The following is a 20714-nucleotide window of genomic DNA, read 5'->3' as shown; positions in this document are numbered from 1 at the left end:
TCACTGTCTAAATTCAAGTCTTCAAATTCATGTGTGTCCAGAATTATCCACGTTTGAAAGTTAAAACACTGACTGGTCTTTTCTTCAGAGTGTGTCATATATAAAAAGAACATAATAACAATATAGATAAGTACCTTGTCCTATGTGTTGATAATATGACATAAACATGAAAACATTAGGCCTATCTCTTGCGAGGTTTGTTTTAACAAACAAAAAAAAAACCTAACTTGAGACCAATTTTAGTTGAAATTTCTGGGACAATGTTAATTAACAATATTCATGTTTTATCAACACAAAGACTATCCAATATATACCATCAAAATTGTAAAGGCTATCTATCATAGGAAGATGTCAAAAATGACCTCACCAAGCAGCAGAATAAGCTTGAGAAAGGAAGAATAAATGGTTGTTCTGTCTATTTTAAGTGAATTGGGTTTTTTTAAAATCCTGTAGCAAGCTTTTGGAATATAATTTTTGATATAATAACTTCACCTTCAGAATACATTATATTACAATAATAATGTATCTAAATCAAGGCTGATGTAGATCCGGTACACATGACAAAACGAACATGAATTACATATAATAGACTCGCATTACAGGTCAGTAAACTTTAAAGAGGAAATGTCAATGGAATTTAGAACATTACGATCGAGACTACCGGAACATGTGCACAAAATTGTAAACAAAACGTTTTGAAGGTTTCCGCGAAGATTTCATTAGATCTAATGAAAATCTCAAATTTGTCTTATAGTATTTTCTTCTAACGCATAAAACAGGTAATGTATAACAAATTTAGAAATTTATACTTTCCTTTGATGTGTCTTCCTTCCCGATCCTTGACTAATGTGATAGGGCCTTTTTGTGACCATGTCCAAAAAGAGAATAAGAAAAGGGCCGAGGATATTAAGAAAAGATATAAATGATTCTGGGTGATACAAATTGTAAAACTCACTAGTTTTTATACTCCCAATTTTAAATTTGAATGTATATTTCCATTGCCCCCGTCCGTCTATTAACATTTCTTGTAAACACAATCTTGGTCAAGTTTAAAGTGATACTACATCTTAGAATACACTCGCTCTGTGGCTAATATTTGTGTTTAATAGTGACCATTGGTTAAATAAGTATGCATCCCACACTTTATCAAGTTTGAAAAATGGATAATAAAACTATACCGTAATCATTATTTTATAAAAAAGTGAGCAAGCCATGTATCCATTCAGTTTGAGAAAAAGAGAGTCTGGGTAATCAACGCTAAAACAGGAAACAATCATCTTCTGGTGTATACAAACAAACTTTGCCAATGATTAATATTCGTTGAAAATGTGTCAGCGGTGGAGTATTCATTCTACATTATATGAATTGCTTTTTCGAGGAGTCGCTTAATCTACCACGAGGCATCATAATTCCGTCTTCAAAATATGACAATGTTGAGGTCAATTCAAGAGTAGAGGTCAAGGACGCGGGAAACCCCACTTGAGAGTTACTTCCCCTTGAAAATTACACCGGATTTCCTAGACTCACGATTTGAAAATCGCTTAATGGATGTAATAAGCGTTTTATGATTAATTACTTGATTTTGTGGATATATTGGATTATAGAGGGATTTTGATGTATAGTTAGGACACCAGATGAGTCCACTGATGGATATATACTGTTATTGGCCAAATTTGAGCAAAATTAAAATTTTATGTTCATCCTAAGACGTAGTATCCCTTTAATAGGCTTGTTATGGTATGCATGTAAATGTAAGACATTGAAAAAATCTGAATTCGTGTGTCTCCGGAAATGATTATTAATTTACATGTGCGACCTCGCGTGACCTCTGCATTTGCTTTCTTTGGTAAACATGGTTTATCTGCTCAATGTTAGCTAGCAGAATGAATCCAGTAGTTCCAAGCAAGGTAAAAATGTATGCCTAATGTATACTTTGACATAAACAAAATGATGGATTTCAGTTATTACCAGATATCACAATTTTTTACCGGCCAAATTTCCTTATAATCCCATGCTGTAATCGGAATTCCATGTGTCGTCAGCTAGAATGTAGTCCAGGGAAAGACGTCACGTGACAAACTAGCAGATTCCGTGTCAGCAGAAAAATTCTACTATGTGGCCCATATTCTTATGTAGTTTCAATGACTTTTTAGCAATAAATCACTCTTACGTTTTACTTATCATTAGTTATATTATTAAAGATAAATACTAAGAAAATTTAATTATACACTGGGTACCCATACAACATGTTTTCCTTGACTTATTTATAGATCTAACATTGTACACGGAAATAGATGACGCATTTTGCCGCTGTTGTCGGCCATTAATAAAGAATATCGAAATAAACCAATTTTAATTATTTTATAGAATATCTGAGGAAACTTCTAAGACATAAAAAAAAATTTCCATTTATCAAATCTGACGTAATTTGGTGTTGAATCCTTATAGGCTACACCACTGTATATAACAACAGGATGAACAGTTTTGGATTTATTGTCCTTGACTTTGTTTAAACACATGAAATTCACACCATGTTTGAATAATTTCATTTTAGATTTAAGATGAGTGGAACAATACCAGAGAAAACAGATAGATCAGAAAAAAAGAAAACTGGTGGGCTTACTGTAGAACAGATACAAGCAGATAGAATAACACAGGTATATTACCAATGTTAAAAGGTTAATACTGGCCGAAAGTGACAACAGTCTAAATTCACATGGTGATTTTCTCAAAATTACCAAAAAACTTAATATATTTCTGAAAATTGCTGAGGATATCTTAAAAGGACATGTTCGCCATCTGTTTTACCGATTGTACCGCAGTCCCAGAAACAGGAATTATTTTAGATACTCTTCACCTTTCTTGAAATTTAAGCTTTCAAATCCATATGTGTCCAGAATTATCTGCGTTACACAGTTAAAAAGACAATTTGTCTTTTTTTGAGATCCTGCCATGTAAAGAAAAGACATATATAGAAATAGGAAGTGAAATTTCTAGTTTTACGTATTGTGTGATTTTCGTACTTTCTAGTACTTTGGAAGACTAATTACATATATTCAAGATCCAAATCAACCAATGAAAATGGAGAAATATGGCCTTTGAATAAAGCTCATAACACAAATATTGAGACACTAATTATTTTTCTCAGAGAGGAAATAAGTCAGAAAATATCTAACCTCTACATTGATTGTTTGATATGTGAGTCTATTCTTTCTTTATTTGATTGTATTTTGCATTTGTTTCTTTGTTTCAGTTAGCTCAAGATTTCTGGTCTAAAAAAGCAATTGAAAATGGAGCATCTTTTAAACCTGAGGTTTGTTTTATATCTTTTGTTATAATTTCTTTTCAACTATAATTGTTCTGATGTATAAAGGGTAAGAAAGTCGTGTTGTGACCTTTGACATCTGAACATTATATACAGTTCCTTTGCCCTGCAGTCTATAAAATTTTTTATTGTAAGTAAAATGAGACTGTATCTTTATTCACTCTTTTAGATTGTTGAAGAAGTCTATAAAGAAGAAATTCTGAAATCAAAGTAAGTGTAAATTAAGTCTGGAGATGATTTAATACACAAAACCAATCTGTCACTATTGGTAACATTAAAAGTAATTGAAACTATACAAGCTAGATTTAAATTGTATTGATTTGTAATTTTTTCAAATGTCTAAAAAGAAGCTTCATTGGAAATTTAAAAAAAAGCTGAAAATTGGGCTGTTTTAGATGACTTTATCCCAATGTTTGTAATTTGATTGAAAGAACCAGTAAAGTATTATTATTATGAGATCACCAATTCCATGCGAAGATGATTTAGGTTGTCTTAAGAATAATAATATATCAGAATGTATATTGCATAACTATTTCATAAGTTTATACTACAGATATACATAGTTCTGACTGAGCAATGGCTAATGCAATGGTTTTTTTGTTGAATCATATTATATAAGTATATCTTTTTTTTAGTTTTGCAAAGAAAAGAATAATGATGTTAGAATTTAGTCGTTATTTAGAGAATTATTTATGGACAAATTATCATCCACAAAAGGTATTTCATCATTCAAAGAATTCATTATGTTGTATGTACAGTGTGCAATTTCATAGATTTCATAGATTTTTCTTAAGAACTATTTACATATATTTCACATTTGAATATAAGCTTACTATCAGAGTCTAGTTGTCGTGGGTTTCATCCCTGCATAGGTGGATACCTTTTTGATTTTTCTACATAGTTTCCCCAGTCATGGGTTGTCATGCAAAAATTCTAGTTGAGACGATAGTGTGTGAAATAAACAGTGTGTTACAGGCTACTTTCAATTCTAAAGGCTATGCATGTTAAAGGTTCCACAACTGTTTAATAACATGGCGTGAATGTTAGACAGGACCATGTCACCTTGGTGTATTTGATTCTAACCCATATAATATAAAGAGTTTATTATTATTACAATACTATAAGGCTGTAACATTTTTCACTAGGCTTAGACCAGTGCAGAAAAGAAGAATGTAAAAACGCTCATTCAAATATTTTTTCTCTTCCTATTCAACAATGCTGCATTAGATTCATGTGATAATATACGATTTTGATAATTTTAGTCCAGTTTAGCACATTCAATGTCTATGATTGTTATAGTTAATGAGAAAGTTAGAGAACATGTTCCACCATGGGAGGTAGGTCCCAATTTTAACGGATCCCAACTAGTTTTGATCAGTTTAGAAATCTTTATTTTGAAATTTTCAAATTTACACAAAGTAGTTAATGATCTCTGTGAATTTGAAGTCTGGATGCATTAACTGAGACTGTGTGTTTTGTCTTCAAAATAACAAGAATCCTTTCACAAATCTGGTTTTTGTGAATGCTGACTTGAACAATGTTTTCACCATCATCATCAGTTTCAACTGATTATTATTTACAAGATGATACATGACTTTTAAATCTGTTTTTCAGGCATTTACCAGTAAACCTGAACATTTCCCAGCCTTTATACATAGAGTATTAGATTATAGTTTATCTGGTATTAGCTTAAAGGAACAAACTCATCTTTTACTATTTATTGTTCATTGTTTTAACTGTCTAGTTAGTATTCCGTTTTGATTTTTTGTTACTTTAATTGAAAATATATTTGTATTTATTTTGAATTTTTATACGCCCACATATCTTTATATTTTTTTGATGGAATCCAATGAAATTCGGTATGTGTATACATATTCATAAATTGAAGATCAATTTCGAATTTTAGCTATTTTCGACCGTTAGAAGCAGAGTTATTGCCCTTGCCCCAAAATCTTGAATGCTATTACTCTCTTAGTTTTCAACCGATTTTGATGAAACTTAAAATGGATGTCATTGGACCTAAATCGAAAGGTTTGAGAAAGTTTAGTTTACTTCTGATTAAATTTAAGGCTTTTTCAAGATTTAGGCCTCTTACGTCAGTTTTGAGGAGTTATCGCCCTTTAACCTCTATACAGTAAGTGCTTCTATCAACATCAATTACTCATAAACACTCTAAAAACTAGAGTGTTGGAAGGAATCAAATTTTTTGATGGATCAAATGAAATTCGGTATGTGTATACATATTCTTAAAACGAAGATCAAGTTCGAATTTGAGCTATTTTCGACCGTTAGAAGCAGAGTTATTGCCCCAAAATCTTGAATATTTACCATCCACATGCCGTGGTGGGCATATATGGCTGTGGTCCACTATCTTTAGCAAATCAAATGGGACACCAAATGATGTTTGGAAATTGAGCAATTTGTGCAGGTGCCTCTCCACCTGTTGATCTATTCTGTCAATTCTGGACTATTTTTCATGAGGAAAATGAGAAATGAAGAATACAAACTAATTGTTTTATATATATGAGGTTATTTCTGTTGATAGGAAGTTGATTTAATACGTGAACAAATACAGAAATTAGTTTCACTGCCGATATGGGATTTTATTTTACCGGTAAATATGTCTATACTTACTACCACTTACTAATAAATAATTTCTTGGAGAATCTATGTGAAGATATAGGAAATTTAGTGCTTGCTCACTTACCTGGAAAGAATAAAGAAAGCTAATGTTGTCCTGACAAAATTTTCCACTACATAAAATTAAGAGCAGAAAAGAAGTCGTCATTTATCCAAATCTTTGTTTATCTGTGTAAACATTGTTAATTTATGCTTATCTCTATTGATCTAAATCTAAATCTATTGATTAGTTTTCAGGTTTTCTTATCATTTTCCCTATTTTAGCAGATTTTTTATTGACTTTGATAACTATTAAATTATTAGGGCAGGAGAGACGAGATATTTAAAGGGAATACCAAATATAAGAAAGTTTTTAATGTTATAAAGAAGAATGATAAGAAATTAGATGAGGAACGTCTTAAGGTTGTAACAAGCGAACGTCAATTTTTATCAAAAACCATTCATAAATATTTTGATATTCTGAAACAGATTCCAGAAAAAGGTATGGAAAACGATATTTTAGTTACCATTCTCTTATCATAGCGTTTATCAGAGGGTCCTTTGTCATTGATATTTCCCATATTAACCAGTTATACCTGGGTTGACTTGAATAATAAGAAGAGAAGAATTAACCAATGTTACACCAACTGTCGTTAGAACTCTTCATTGTGTGGGTAAACAAGATGCTATGAAATATTTTGTTACATTGGACTTTTCTGACTCAACTTAGTCCACAATTGACTGAAATATTTGTAGGTAAAGTAAAAGAGGATTTGGTGAAATATTGTGAAAGGTTTATGGAACTAATGATTGATATAGAAGCTCAGTTACCTACTAGAAGATTTTTCAATGTTTTAATGGATGATCACCATGTTGTGGAAATTAGTAAACTTTCTCCTTTATGTCAACGAGAAGAAGGAAAACTCTTTACTGAGGTCAGTTTCACTTCTTTTTTACAAGGTTGAGACTTGTGCTGTATTTATTGAAGAGATTTGGATTAAAAATAAACAAAAACAACACAGTATGTTGAATTGAAGTTTTTGGAACATTAATGAATGATTTATTGATGATTTTTGATAATTTTGGTGTTAAATTTGTAGTTATTAGATATGTTGATAAAGTATGCTGAATTTGAAATAGATGAACGAACTGGTGAAGCTTTAACGATACATGATAGAATAGATTTACATTATAATACAGTCGGGAAATTACAAGTAAGCCATTTTTTATTCCATTTTTCTGAAGATACAGCTTTTTATCTTGATTGATAACCAGAAGCATAAATTTTGATTTGTCTACAAATCTTCTATTTTCTTCATTAATGTCTGCTTTAGTGTCAGATGATAATGTTAATAATAATACATTAACTTTTTTTACCTTCAAAAGTGCTTTATTTATAAAAGCGTATACGTAGGAACGCCCCTGTATGCTACAGATAGTCCACATTAACAATTCATGACAGTTTGTTATATAAAAAAGAGTTTTCTCATTCTGCTGTCTTTATGCTGGAAAAATTGGCCCTTTGGTGCTGAAAAGGAGGAGTTAAAACCCCCAAATTCATTTGAATGCATTTTGTTTTCTTTTTAGAAAGTCGTGTTTAAACATTTTCCTGACCTCAAGAAGTTTGCTATATCTAATGTAGCTAGTATTGATACACGTGATTCACTTGTTAAACACTTTAAAGATTTTAGGTATAGTTATGCAATTAATTTTGCTTTCAACCAATTTTTAGTATTATCTTCTGTAAAGTTTAAAATGAAGAAAATATATTTTTATACTGTTGTATCTTGCAAGAAACTATCAATAGTACAACATAAGTATTATTTATGCACAGTTTGCCCAATTTTAAACACCAAACCAAAATGTATTATGAATATCTTACTGTAGGTTTTAATGTTATAATGTTTTGACCTCATTGGTAAAGTTTAGTCTACCAGCACAGTAAAGAGCAATGATTGCAGAACCTTTCCTTTTCAGTAATGGAGATCTGCATAAGTTGTTAGCCCATTTAAATTATTTACCACATCCAATAGAAGAAGAGAAGGAGGAGAAATATTCAACAGAATTTTTACTGGAGTTATTGGTATGTTATCTTGATAAATCTTCAAATCTTTAGAATAAAACAAAAACAACCCAAATATTTTAACATTAATTTTCTAATAAGAACATGATCTTGATTTAAATGGCTAAAAAGTTTGTGATAATTTATTCTATGAGAAATAAGTTTGTGATAATTTATTCTATGAGAAATAAGTTTGTGATAGTTTATTCTATAAGTTTGTGATAGTTTATTCTATGAGAAATAAGTTTGTGATAGTTTATTCTATGAGAAATAAGTTTGTGATAATTTATTCTATGAGAAATAAGTTTGTGATAATTTATTCTATGAAATAAGTTTGTGATAATTTATTCTATGAAATAAGTTTGTGATAATTTATTCTATGAAATAAGTTTGTGATAATTTATTCTATGAGAAATAAGTTTGTGATAATTTATTCTATGAAATAAGTTTGTGATAATTCATTCTATGAAATAAGTTTGTGATAATTTATTCTATGAAATAAGTTTGTGATAATTTATTCTATGAAATAAGTTTGTGATAATTTATTGTAGGTCTGTAAACATGAGAAAAGACCCAGTCAGTTAGAAGCTATCAACAATATGCCTCTATATCCTACAGAAGATATTATTTGGGATGAAAATATTGTGCCTTCAGAATATCATTCAGGAGGAGGTAAAACCTATTTTATAACATGCAGGTTTTGATATGGCACAGGTTATGTGATGTTGATATTTTGGCATATTTAAAGAAATACAGTCGCTTTACCAACTCGTAGATCTCAATTTCAGCTATCTTTATCACTTTTCAGAATTAAAATCCAATGTCCAGTTTAGATTTTACCTCTACGGCATAATTAGCCATCTCATTTGCAGTTATTACTGATACTAGGGCATCTTCGGTAGCTCATTAAAAAAAAAAAAACAGATATTCTGTTAAAGTTGAAACTTATTTTCTGTTATTTTCAGAATGTTTAGCTTTACCAAAATTGAATCTACAGTTCTTAACTCTACATGATTATCTATTGAAAAATTTTAATCTCTTTAGGCTGGAATCTACATGTAAGTGATAGTTTGTAACATTATTTTATGATTTCATTATGGAAGATGAATAATTAAATTAAATCCAATTTTATGAAATATTGTGTTCAGATTGGTGAATAAAATGTATAGTACTAGATATAAAATCAGTTGCAATGTACATCAGAAGAGAATGCCCCAAAAAGGTTTTTTTGGTAAATTTTGATGCCTTAAATATTTTTGAGTGAATATTGATATTTTATAGATGAAATAAGACAAGATATTGAAGATGCTGTAAGTCATATGAAGCCTTGGTATGTTATTCATTTATTCTTTTAATTCAGGAATCTTTGATTGCTCAACTGCTTTAATTTATCAAAAATGCTCAACTTTAAAACTTTTTATTTCCAATATAATGGAGAGTCTACAGCATTTAAAAAAATAAAATCTAGTTTTATCTATAAGAATCTTTCATGTCTAATGCAATCTCATTTACTTTTACTGTAATATATTGCCTCTCTGTGTCTTACATATATTTGACAAAAGTAAATGATCAATTATATATTTTGTAATTAGGCTAGCAGAAGATGGTAGTTGTTTATTTGGTGGCTGGGCTAGAATGGCTCAAAGTGTAGTAGGTTTTAATGTAGTTGAGGTAAGCTTTTTGGGTATTTGTATATTATTTGTAAATGCAGCTCAGGTCCTCATTGCATTCTGCATTGAACATCTTCATTAAGCCATTTGAGTGCTTTGTATACTGAAAGGCAAAAGGATGTCAGGTGACAGATTAACATGGCTTGTTTCCGAAACTTTATTTATACTCTTTAAAGATTATATGTATAATAGAAATAAAATACTGTTTAAACCGAAAGTCATAGAGAAGTATATATATCAAATACTTATATATGTTATTTAAGACATCTGGACTTTCACCAACCAAAAAAAGCAGTAGAGAACATGTATTAAATGACTTTTTGACCATTTTCAGAAGTGATGTTTCTTTTGCCTTTCAGTGATCTGAAGTTGGCTATTGTATTGTAATATAAGTTATCTTCTTAGATAATGAAGGGGAATTTTATACATTTTGTTAATTTGCAGGTGGCAAAACCTAAAATTGGAGAAAATCATCCAGCTCAAGTTAGAGCTGATGTTACTATGAATCTCAGTGTTAGAAGAGAAATCAAGGCAGAATGGGAAGGTAGGAAATCCAAATGATTAGTTTAAACGTTTTTTTTACTGTTTAAGGGGCTGTAGTCCAGATTTTCTAGAAAATCTTGATACACTCATTGGAATGTTAACTAATTGATACCATCACTTATCTGTTGATTCATTCAACTGACTTGTAAATACTTTTGGCAGAAGTCAAAAAGCTTGGTGGTATGACTCATTTTCACTGAACGAAGGTTTTTTTTTATAGTTTATGCCAACCCATCAACTCGCTTACTTGTCAGACAATACATAACATCTAGATTTGCATTTTAATCAGATTATCAGTTGTTTGAATCTTCATTTTATAGACTCTGCCTTTATGAAATTGTCTTGTATTCTGTTTTCAGCAATGAGGAAACATGACGTAGCATTTTTGATAACAGTGAGACCAACACAACCTATTGGTACTAAATATGATTACCATGCTGATTTTATACCACAAGTTGGTTTAATCTATGTTAGAGGATGTGAAATAGAGGGCATGTTAGATGACACAGGCAAAGTTATTGAAGAAGGTAGGGTAAAAGCCTTCTTTTTAAAAGTCAGATTATTAGTAAAGAGGTTGTCAAGTTTTACTCTCAGTGAAGAGAAGAATTTAAATCATACTTTGGTCCAGTCCGTCCGTGGGGTTAAACCCACAGGGTTTTTGAATTTGCATATTTGATTGTTATGTCCAATTAAATGTGGACAATTTGGAACACAGTGTCTTCATTGCAGGATCTTTATTCATTGCAGGACCTGATCCTAAACCAGAATTAACTGGTAATACCAGAACATTCCGGGTTTGGCTAGATCCAAACCAGTATCAACAAGATATGACTAAAGCAGTTAATGGAGAAGAGGTAGGATTTTATTATTTGTACAGAAGAAACTTCAATTAGGAATTTTGTTTTGATGTGTGTATCACAGGTGTCCTTCCACAGTTAAAAATCTTAATGGAGTAGGTTAGCAAAATTTGTCTCGTATCTTAATTACCCCAATGATGAGCAGAAGTGTAAGCCTAAAACTCTTGTTTCATTTCATTTAATTCATTCTTTTACAAATACTTAAGTCTATATTCTAGGATGTTTATGAAACATTTAATATTATAATGAGGCGGAAACCAAAAGAGAATAATTTTAAAGCTGTATTAGAGACAATGAGAGATTTAATGAATACTGATTGTGTTGTACCAGAATGGCTCCATGATCTTATTTTAGGCTATGGCGATCCTGATTCTGCTCACTACGAAAAGTAAGTAGAGTTTTGATTGGTCCATAATGTTTGATGTTAGAGTTATACTTGCATCACTATGAGCAACATCCAAAATTCTCCCAAGCACAACTCAATTAGATTGCTAAGAATTTAGCTCGTTGTTTGTCTTTGTGGTTAAAATTCATTATTACTTATTTATCTTTTAGAATGCCTGACAAGATTGAAAAATTAGACTGGAATGATACATTTTTATCACTAGAACATCTCAAATCCTGTTTTCCTGAACACAACACAGAAGTTACTAGTGAAGCAGCTGGTAAACAAACACCACCATTTAGGTAAATTTATTAGACTTTCTATATTGGATCTCATGACACAAAATCTTGTACATCTTGTTCAGATCCTAAACATATTGTTCAGATCCTAAACATATTGTTCAGATCTTACACTTCTTGTTTAGATCTTTAACATATTGTTCAGATATTTTACAACCTTGTCCAGACATGTAATTCAGATCTCTTCAAAGATACAAAATTGTGTTCCGATTTGCCCTGAATGAATGTGATTATTTTAAAAGATATAAGTAGCAGAAAATAACACTGTCCAAGAAAACTTTGATCAAAAATTGGATATACAATATACATCCATGTTATGTATTATATTTATCAGGTTAGAATTTCAAGAAAATGAACCTAGTAAGAAGAGAGCTAAAACAGAGTCAAAAGAAGATGCTATTGCAGACAGATTAAAACAAATAGCAATTGAGCCACATATTATTCCTAATAGAGGACCATATGAATACAGTCAACCTAAAAAGTAAGATCTAGTGAAAATTTCTCATTCAGTCTTGATATTCTTCATGGTTATAACTTGTTAAGATATTACTCAACAACTGATCAGATTCACTCAGATCTGACGTTTTTTTTTTTACAAAACTGAGGTTCTACCAATTAACATGTTACTTTACTTACAGAAATTGATTTTGACTGTCAACATATTGCCTATTCTAGGAACAGTATAAGGTTTACACCAACCCAGATAGAAGCTATAAGAGCTGGTATGCAACCTGGTTTAACTATGGTAGTAGGACCACCTGGTACTGGTAAAACTGATGTAGCTGTACAGATAATATCTAATATATACCACAACTTCCCAGATCAACGTACTGTTATAGTTACTCATTCGAATCAGGTACAGTGTATGATATCAAGGCTGTTGATATACCTTAGTTACAGGCATATCAGATATGTTTTGAAAAATCAAGGCTGTAATAAATTTAGAATTGGAATGTCAATGTGTTTATAAATTTTCTACTGTTTAACTTATAGAAAAAAAATATACAAGGTAATTTGGGTCACAGTATTTAAAGGCTAGAACTCATTCATTGGTGAATATTTAATATATTGGTATAATAAGCATGAGAATACACCCTATACCGATGTTGCCCGAGCTCTACACTCTTCCCACTTAAAGACACTTAAATTACAGTATTCGTAGAAATTTAGACTAATGTTCCTATTTCCATATATTTCAGGCCTTGAATCAGCTATTTGAGAAAATCATGGCATTAGATATAGATGAGAGACATTTATTACGTTTAGGTCATGGTGAAGAGGCTTTAGAAACAGAGAAAGATTTTAGCAGGTCAGGTTCTGTTTGCATTATTTCCAGCTTCTTTTTGCTAAGTTTGATCTAGATAATCATGTTTGTAAAACATAGAAGTTTGATTTGAATTTATTTATATATAGATATGGAAGAGTAAACTATGTACTAGCACAAAGAATAGAGCTGTTACAAGAAGTTGGTAGATTACAAACTAGTTTAGGTGTTAAAGGTGATATGTCTTATACAGCAGAAACAGCAGGCTATTTCTATATGTATCAGGTATTTATAAATATTCATTTTAAAATTTTTTCATTTTTTACACATATAGCTCATTATATTTCTTATTACCCTACTGGAGTTACCTTACCTTGACAGTTGGGAGCAGAACAATAATAAACTAATACTGCTGTAATATTTCCTCATGTATTTAGCTCAAATTAGTGTAGAAATGTAGAACTTTGTTTGAATAATTGAAGATCCTGTTCCTTTAAAATCTTACAATGAACGATTATCGTTTTAATTTTTAGCTTTGTACATAATTATATTGATTTAGTGAACTGTTCTTTCAATGATTGTTTGTACTGTAATCAATTCCATAAGATAATTAGATATTTTTAATACTACTGTTCAGGTTTTATCAAGATGGGAAGAATTTTTAAGTAAATTACAGAATGTTAAAGAAAAGGTACACATTATTTATAATTTAACTTAGGATTCAATTTCAGATATGTGTAACACTTATCAGAATCAAAATTTGGAGGTTTTATTAACATTCTCAATAGTTAATTGCATATTTATGGGTAATTTTTAAGTTTTTTGGATTTATCCGATTATATTAGGATCCTGTTATGTTATTTATGACACCAGGTATATCTACTGGCTCTTATTTGCCAATTCTTAAATTTCATGTTAATTCTAAGACATAGTATCACTTTAATATGTATCTGAATGAGTGAATGCTGTTGTCCAAGACAAGTCATAGAATCAATTTATGAGTCAACATATTGTGCTTACGGTTGTATATCAGGACAAAGGTTGGTCGGAAAATTGAATAAATTAAAATAATCATATATGTGCTGTCATTTAAGGAATCTAAACCATCAGCAATAAAAGAATTCTTTCCCTTCACCAAGTTTTTCGACAATGCCCCACAGCCATTATTTACTGGTCAAGATTATAGTAAAGATCTAGATACAGCAGAAGGTTGTTTTAGACACATCAAGAAAATCTTTACACAATTAGAGGTAGGGAATTTGAATTTATTTAAAGAATAAGCTCGACACAAGTCTTTTTTTTTTGTATTATCTTAATCTTAATTTCCAGTTGTCCAAAAATTTGTTATAGACCACAATTATCATGGACTTCTTCTGTATGGGGCTTATGATATCATCAGATTTACTTTGATTGTTTGACTCAAGAATGGACACAAGCAATTATTTATATAAAAATATTTTTTACAGGTAAGATAGAATGAAAATAAATCCAAGTCTCTCTTGAGTACACATTTCATGAAAATTTTGAAATAAATGATAAAGTACATGATATGACTATTTTATATTTATTTATATTTTTTAAGGAATTCCGAGCATTTGAATTATTGAGGAGTGGTTCTGATAGAGCTGAATATTTATTTATTAAAGAAGCTAAAATTATAGCTATGACTTGTACCCATGCTGCTTTAAAAAGACGTGATATGGTAGCTGTTGGATTCAAGGTATTTTAGCATGATTAACAATCGAACAATCAAGTTTATCTTAAAAATTTGAATTGTAATTCATGTAGTGAAATATCTCAAGCAGTGGTAAGAGAGATTTAAGAAACTTTTGTGTTTCCATCTGTTATACTCATATTAAATATTGTAAATGGCCTTTATTAATGGTACCAGATAGATTCAAACCTGGAGACATGTATGTGTGGAAACAGGGTAAACATCGTAACCAAAATGTAAAGTAAGATGCAATTTTCCACACTTATTATAAATTTGGTAAATGTGGATTATATCACCATCAAATACATTGTGATAATATTTATAATTCTTGGAATGAATAAATTGTAATAAATTATTTCAGTTTGATAATATTTTAATGGAGGAAGCAGCTCAGATATTAGAGATTGAAACATTTATTCCACTACTCTTACAGGTACAATTTATAATTACTAATCATCAATCTTCACTTTATGTTAATCTACTTCTACTATCCAGAAGATAATACTAATACATGTTACTGTTTTGATTTTCATAGCTCAAGATGTCAATTTTTCTAAACTTAGTGATAAAACATAGAGCTTAATATATGCTCTCAAAGAGCTTTCTTTTTTCTAAAACAGAGATGGAAACTCAATTTTTTTCATTTCTGTAGAATCCAGAAGATGGTAATAATAGATTAAAAAGATGGATTATGATAGGAGATCATCATCAATTACCACCAGTTATTAAAAATATGGCCTTTCAGAAATTCTCCAACATGGAACAGTCATTATTTACTAGATTTGTACGTCTTGGTGTTCCTACTGTAGACTTGGATGCCCAGGGTAGAGCTAGAGCAAGGTAAAATTAGGGGAAAAATAGTCCAAACCCCAAATCTGAAATTTTTATCTGTATTCTTGATAACTGGAGCTTAAATAGATCAGAAGAATAGAGTTTCCATTTTTGAAAAGGAACGCAATAACATGATTCTTCAGAATAGTTCAAGAGCTTAGATTAAAAAGTAAATAACAATCAAATGTTTTGTTTCTGACCAAAGATTGTATTGATATTTTCTGAATTGTTCATAATTGAACCCCTTTATGGAGTGATGATCAAATTATGGTCCTACTTCAGAATGCTGTGTTATATTGATAAGATCTTCAATTAGTTTTGTTTTATTTTTTCTTCAACTATTTGCTGCATTATTGCCAGTGATCAAGTAGTAGAAACCAAACACTTGAAGAAAAGTAGGATGTAAAACTCCATTTCATTTAAAAATCAGCGTCAGTTGTTAAATGCTGCCATATTGCTGTTTGCTAATGTTTAACATGTTTTCTGTTTTCAGTCTTGCATCATTGTATAATTGGAGATATAAGAAATTGGGAAGTTTACCTCATGTATTGAATAAGCCAGAGTTTCAGCTTGCTAACCCCGGATTTGTTTTTGATTACCAATTAATTGATGTACAAGATTTTAATGGTGTTGGTGAATCAGAACCTAATCCATATTTCTATCAGGTACGGTTTAAGTTTCAGGGACAAGAGGGGATTATTGTAGAGTATCAGATATCAGATTATTGTAAGACTGTAAACCAGTAGAAAGGAATGCTGAGTTGACAAGACCAGCAATACAACAGCCTGTCAAGGTGTTCTAGAAGGATGAACTTATTCTGCCTCAGAAACAACATCCATCAATTAATGTAAGAAAGATGTTGGACTACATTAAATTAAATTGATTTCCTACAGGCATACATGTAATGTAATATAATGTATTGTTTGTGCAGAATTTAGCAGAAGCAGAATATGTAGTAGCAGTATTTATGTATATGAGATTAATGGGTTATTCTGCCGAGAAGATCTCTATATTAACAACTTACAATGGTCAGAAACATTTAATACGTGATGTCATACATCAAAGATGTGGTAACAATCCTTTTATAGGCAAGCCTCATAAGGTGAGAGTTTTATGTGTTAAATTACTCAAATCTAGTGGTAAAAATTAGATATTTTTTCTTCTATACCAGTGAAATCTACAATATTAACCCATATTAGTGATTTCTCATGATATTAAAAAAAGTAATTTGAATTGGCAATAAACTAAGGCTCCATGTGCTACAGGCAGAGTACATTAAAGGTACAGCATCAATCAGAAATTATAACAAGAGTAAAGTAATGGAGCTTTCTTGGCCGAACTTGCATAATTGTACACTGCATGTAGTTGTTATTGTTCATTAGTTTTATGAGGAGTAGAAAATTTAAACATAAAGCTCCATTTACCGTAACTTTATTACTGCATTTAAATTTGTTTTGTTTTAAGATTTATCACATGTAATATACATGCTTTTTCAGTTGCAGCTCTAAGAGTATGTCATGTCATGTATTTTGTATTATACCTATTTAATGTGTATATTATAATTTAATATCTAATCTATATCATTACAGGTGACAACAGTAGATAGGTATCAAGGTCAACAGAATGACTATATCTTATTATCATTAGTTCGTACTAAAACTGTAGGTCATATACGTGATGTGAGACGTTTAGTTGTAGCTATGTCCAGAGCTAGATTGGGGCTTTATATATTCGCTAGGGTCTCTTTATTCAGTAACTGTTTTGAACTGACCCCTACATTTAATAGAGTAAGTATTAACTTAGTTTTTGTATTTCCTTTCAAATGCATTTAGGAACTTTGTGTAAGTTTTCAAAACCATGAAATTTTGGGATAAAATTACTTTTTGCAAGTGTAAATACTTGTATTGTGTACTAAATTCCCTATGATTCTCATCCTGATGTGAACATTTTGTGCTTTTATTGGAATTGTCCCTTGACTTGTTGAAATGCCATTCTTGTCTACATGTAAATTAATTAATAGAAACATAATATATTAATTATAGCTAATGACAAGACCATTACAGTTACATGTTACACCTGAAGATGAATATCCTACTCATAGAAAGGTTGGTTCATTATTGTTATATGATGTCCTAGTTTGGAAGATTGACAAATGCAGAATTGATATTTAAAAAATATGTTATTTTTACATTTTCCTGGTCAAGAAAATGTATTTTTGGCCATATGATTTTTTGAAAATATTTTAGTATTCGCTATTTTGATCCAACTACAAAAATATTCTATTTCCCAAGTTTTTTTTTTTTTCATATAGACATTTTTGTAATTAAATTGTAGAATACAGAACACCCAGTGACTACACCAATGGTAATAGAAGATATGTCTATGATGGCTCAGTTTGTTTATGATTTCTATAATTCTAAAGTTGATATGTTGATCAAAGAAAGAGGATTTGACCAGGTAAGTTTTAACTGTAATAAAGAATGTCTGATTATTGCATCAATACGTCTGCTCTTTTAGTACAGGTAAATCTTTTAATGAGCTTGGTGATAACGACTTTATATTTATCTGAACCACTAGATGTTATTACATCCATGGCTATTACCCCTAACACAGTGTGCTATTAAAGCATAATTCCTATTTAGATTATGGTTGCAATGTCCCTAATGAATGATAAAATAAAATGATAGGAATTCTAAAACTTGTAGATGTAAAACAATACTATGCATTAGCTAGCAGCAAACTTCCTATTCCCCTTTAAATATTTCTTACACAAGGGACCATAATTTGTAGCCACTGCAGTGGCATGCTTTAACGAATATTCTTGCATTTCAGCCAATCAAATTAGAGAAACAGAAATTTGAAAAGAGAGAAGATGAATAAAGTAGTGTATACCTAGTCTAGATAGAAGACTGAATCCATTAAATGTGGAACACAAATGAAGATAAAAAATTCAAATAGTGCTTGCAAGAGATTATCACTTTGATCTTGTTTCCACTGATATATAAAATTGTAAACTAAATTTGTTTGAAATGTGAAAATCTGTTTTCATCAGTTGACACGAAAAAACTTGTGCATTCATGAACAATATCATCATCATATAATCATTTTTTAAATCATTACATGTATCAACTTGTATAAATCATAATACTGAGACTTTCATTTCAGTAATAATAATAAATACCGAATCACTTTGTTAGATTTCATTTATTTGATAAAGATTTGAGTCTGAATGATTTATTTGGCATATATTACTGCTCTTACTTAACAACTTTGGTGATCTCAGACAAACCAGAAATATTCCTTTTGAAATATACAGATCAATGTAGCTAAAATTATGTTCTTTCAGTTAAAGAAAGGTTTTGTCAACTAATCTGAAAGGTATCACCAAAACTAAGTTAACATTGACAGAAAACAACAAAATGATGCTTGTCCATCAATTAATGATGAAATAAAAGTAAAATACCAATAAGAAATTGGAGTATTTTATTTGACAATATATGTAATGAATAATAAGTACAGTATGAGGTAGATTGATTGGATATTAAAGGATGATATGCAATATCAATACAATATGGTAAAGATATTAGACTCTAACAACTCCGACAGTCTGGCAATAATGAAAACACATAGCATTTCATCAATGTGAAATCATAAATATTCATGGGCATCAAATTTTGCAGTTTTAATCTGAGTTGTGAATTGCAATTTTTTTTCTAGGTATTTTTGTATGTCATCAAATTTTATAGGATTAACTACTGATCAAACCTACGGTATTAGATTGTTTCTTAATCCATTATCATCAATTAACATCACTTACAGAATTAAAGTGTTTTACAAAATTTGCAGGGATGTAAATTCAAGGACAGGCTGACCCATTATGCCAAGAAAATTCATGATTTTACAATGCTTTGAAGCATGCTAATACATGTAATTCAAGGCCAGTAAAGCACTTTTGTTCAACAGTACCAGACTATCTTGTTAACTAGTAAGAAACATAATCTTCTAAGTGATTTAAGCAGCAGAGGTTTAAACTGTCATCAGTAATCACATCTATGACAAGTGTCTGTAGAAAGCTCTAGACAAATGTCTCTCGTCATAGCCTTTTTAGTCTTACATTATGTATGAACGTTATAAGGTATTTTCTTTGACTGTATTAACCTTACTGAGTCACTGCCATACTAATAATACTGATGAAAACTATCTTTGGTTTTATAACTAATTTGTGTAATAGTGATTCTGATAATATTATATTGACTAAATACGAAATGAATACAACAAAATAAAGTTGACAACATTGATAAATTATAAATAAATATACAACTGCTAGAACACTACAATAGTATTCCAAACACAGTCAGAAAATAATTTATCCAGAAAAGAAATCATTTCATTTTTTCAAGATAAAAATCTTTGTATTTTTCCATACACATACTCTTTAACAAAAGGCTATCTTTGCTATATATCAAGATCTGCTATAGATTGTGACAGAAACTTGTCAAATTCTGTTCCTTTAAAATGTAATATGGGTTTATCTGAAGTACCAAATGCCTTAATAGAATAATGGTTTTTGGATTCAAATTTTGAATACTTGCTGAGCCTGAAGCAAAAATCTCAGAAGGTGGATTTCAAATTGTAGATAGAAACACCAAAATTTCAAAAGATAAACAGAAACAATAGCTGTAAGCCATTGATGGAATTTTTGTCCCTTCAAAGACGTGAATTTTGGCCAGCATTACTTTCCTTAAGCATGTAGTATTACAAGATAAAAATGTGCAAGTAGCAGGGTTGAATTTTTGTACTGAAACACTCAACGAATGTGTTTGGAATACATTATTACCATAACATACATTTCCCTTTCACACAGTTCTACTTTCTGTATTCTTACACACTGTATCCTTACGCTCCAATCAAACCTCATTATCTGGTTCAAGCAGATATATACAAACTATTATTATTGTCATTCAAAATACATGGAATATTATTGCTTCACAACCGTATCACATCACCAGACTTCAAACAAATTGTCCTTCAAGTTCAACAGTGAAATATTTTTTTATATAAATGGCCAATCAGATTACGATAATCACAAATCAAGCTTGTCAAAATCATGCTGTTTCCAGAGTTCAAAATAAGTTAGTTTCAAAG

The 20714-nt window shown here is 30.3% G+C and overlaps 1 protein-coding gene across 1 annotated transcript; it reads left to right on the top strand.

Annotated features, from left to right (window-relative positions):
* Window positions 1-166: 166 nt before the first annotated feature.
* Window positions 167-19782, top strand: LOTGIDRAFT_227972 (hypothetical protein; the record flags this gene model as incomplete). Its single annotated transcript, XM_009045640.1, has 37 exons — window positions 167-195; window positions 2555-2657; window positions 3254-3313; window positions 3495-3535; window positions 3961-4042; window positions 4588-4662; window positions 4940-5068; window positions 5871-5939; window positions 6269-6446; window positions 6701-6879; window positions 7045-7158; window positions 7532-7635; window positions 7922-8027; window positions 8558-8678; window positions 8972-9064; window positions 9288-9336; window positions 9599-9677; window positions 10121-10220; window positions 10579-10746; window positions 10967-11073; window positions 11295-11464; window positions 11632-11763; window positions 12095-12241; window positions 12436-12616; window positions 12960-13069; window positions 13174-13309; window positions 13662-13715; window positions 14119-14274; window positions 14607-14744; window positions 15100-15171; window positions 15391-15578; window positions 16063-16234; window positions 16501-16671; window positions 17159-17356; window positions 17612-17674; window positions 17904-18026; window positions 18402-19782. 37 exons carry the CDS (start codon window positions 167-169, stop codon window positions 18447-18449), a joined length of 4245 nt encoding a protein of 1414 aa, XP_009043888.1. The 3' UTR covers window positions 18450-19782.
* Window positions 19783-20714: the final 932 nt, after the last annotated feature.

Source organism: Lottia gigantea (genome assembly GCF_000327385.1).
Source record: "Lottia gigantea unplaced genomic scaffold LOTGIsca_1, whole genome shotgun sequence".
In the NCBI taxonomy this organism is placed as follows: Eukaryota; Metazoa; Mollusca; class Gastropoda; family Lottiidae; genus Lottia; species Lottia gigantea.
The sequence above is the reverse complement of the archived record's forward strand: the minus strand, read 5'-3'. Positions and strand labels throughout refer to the sequence as shown.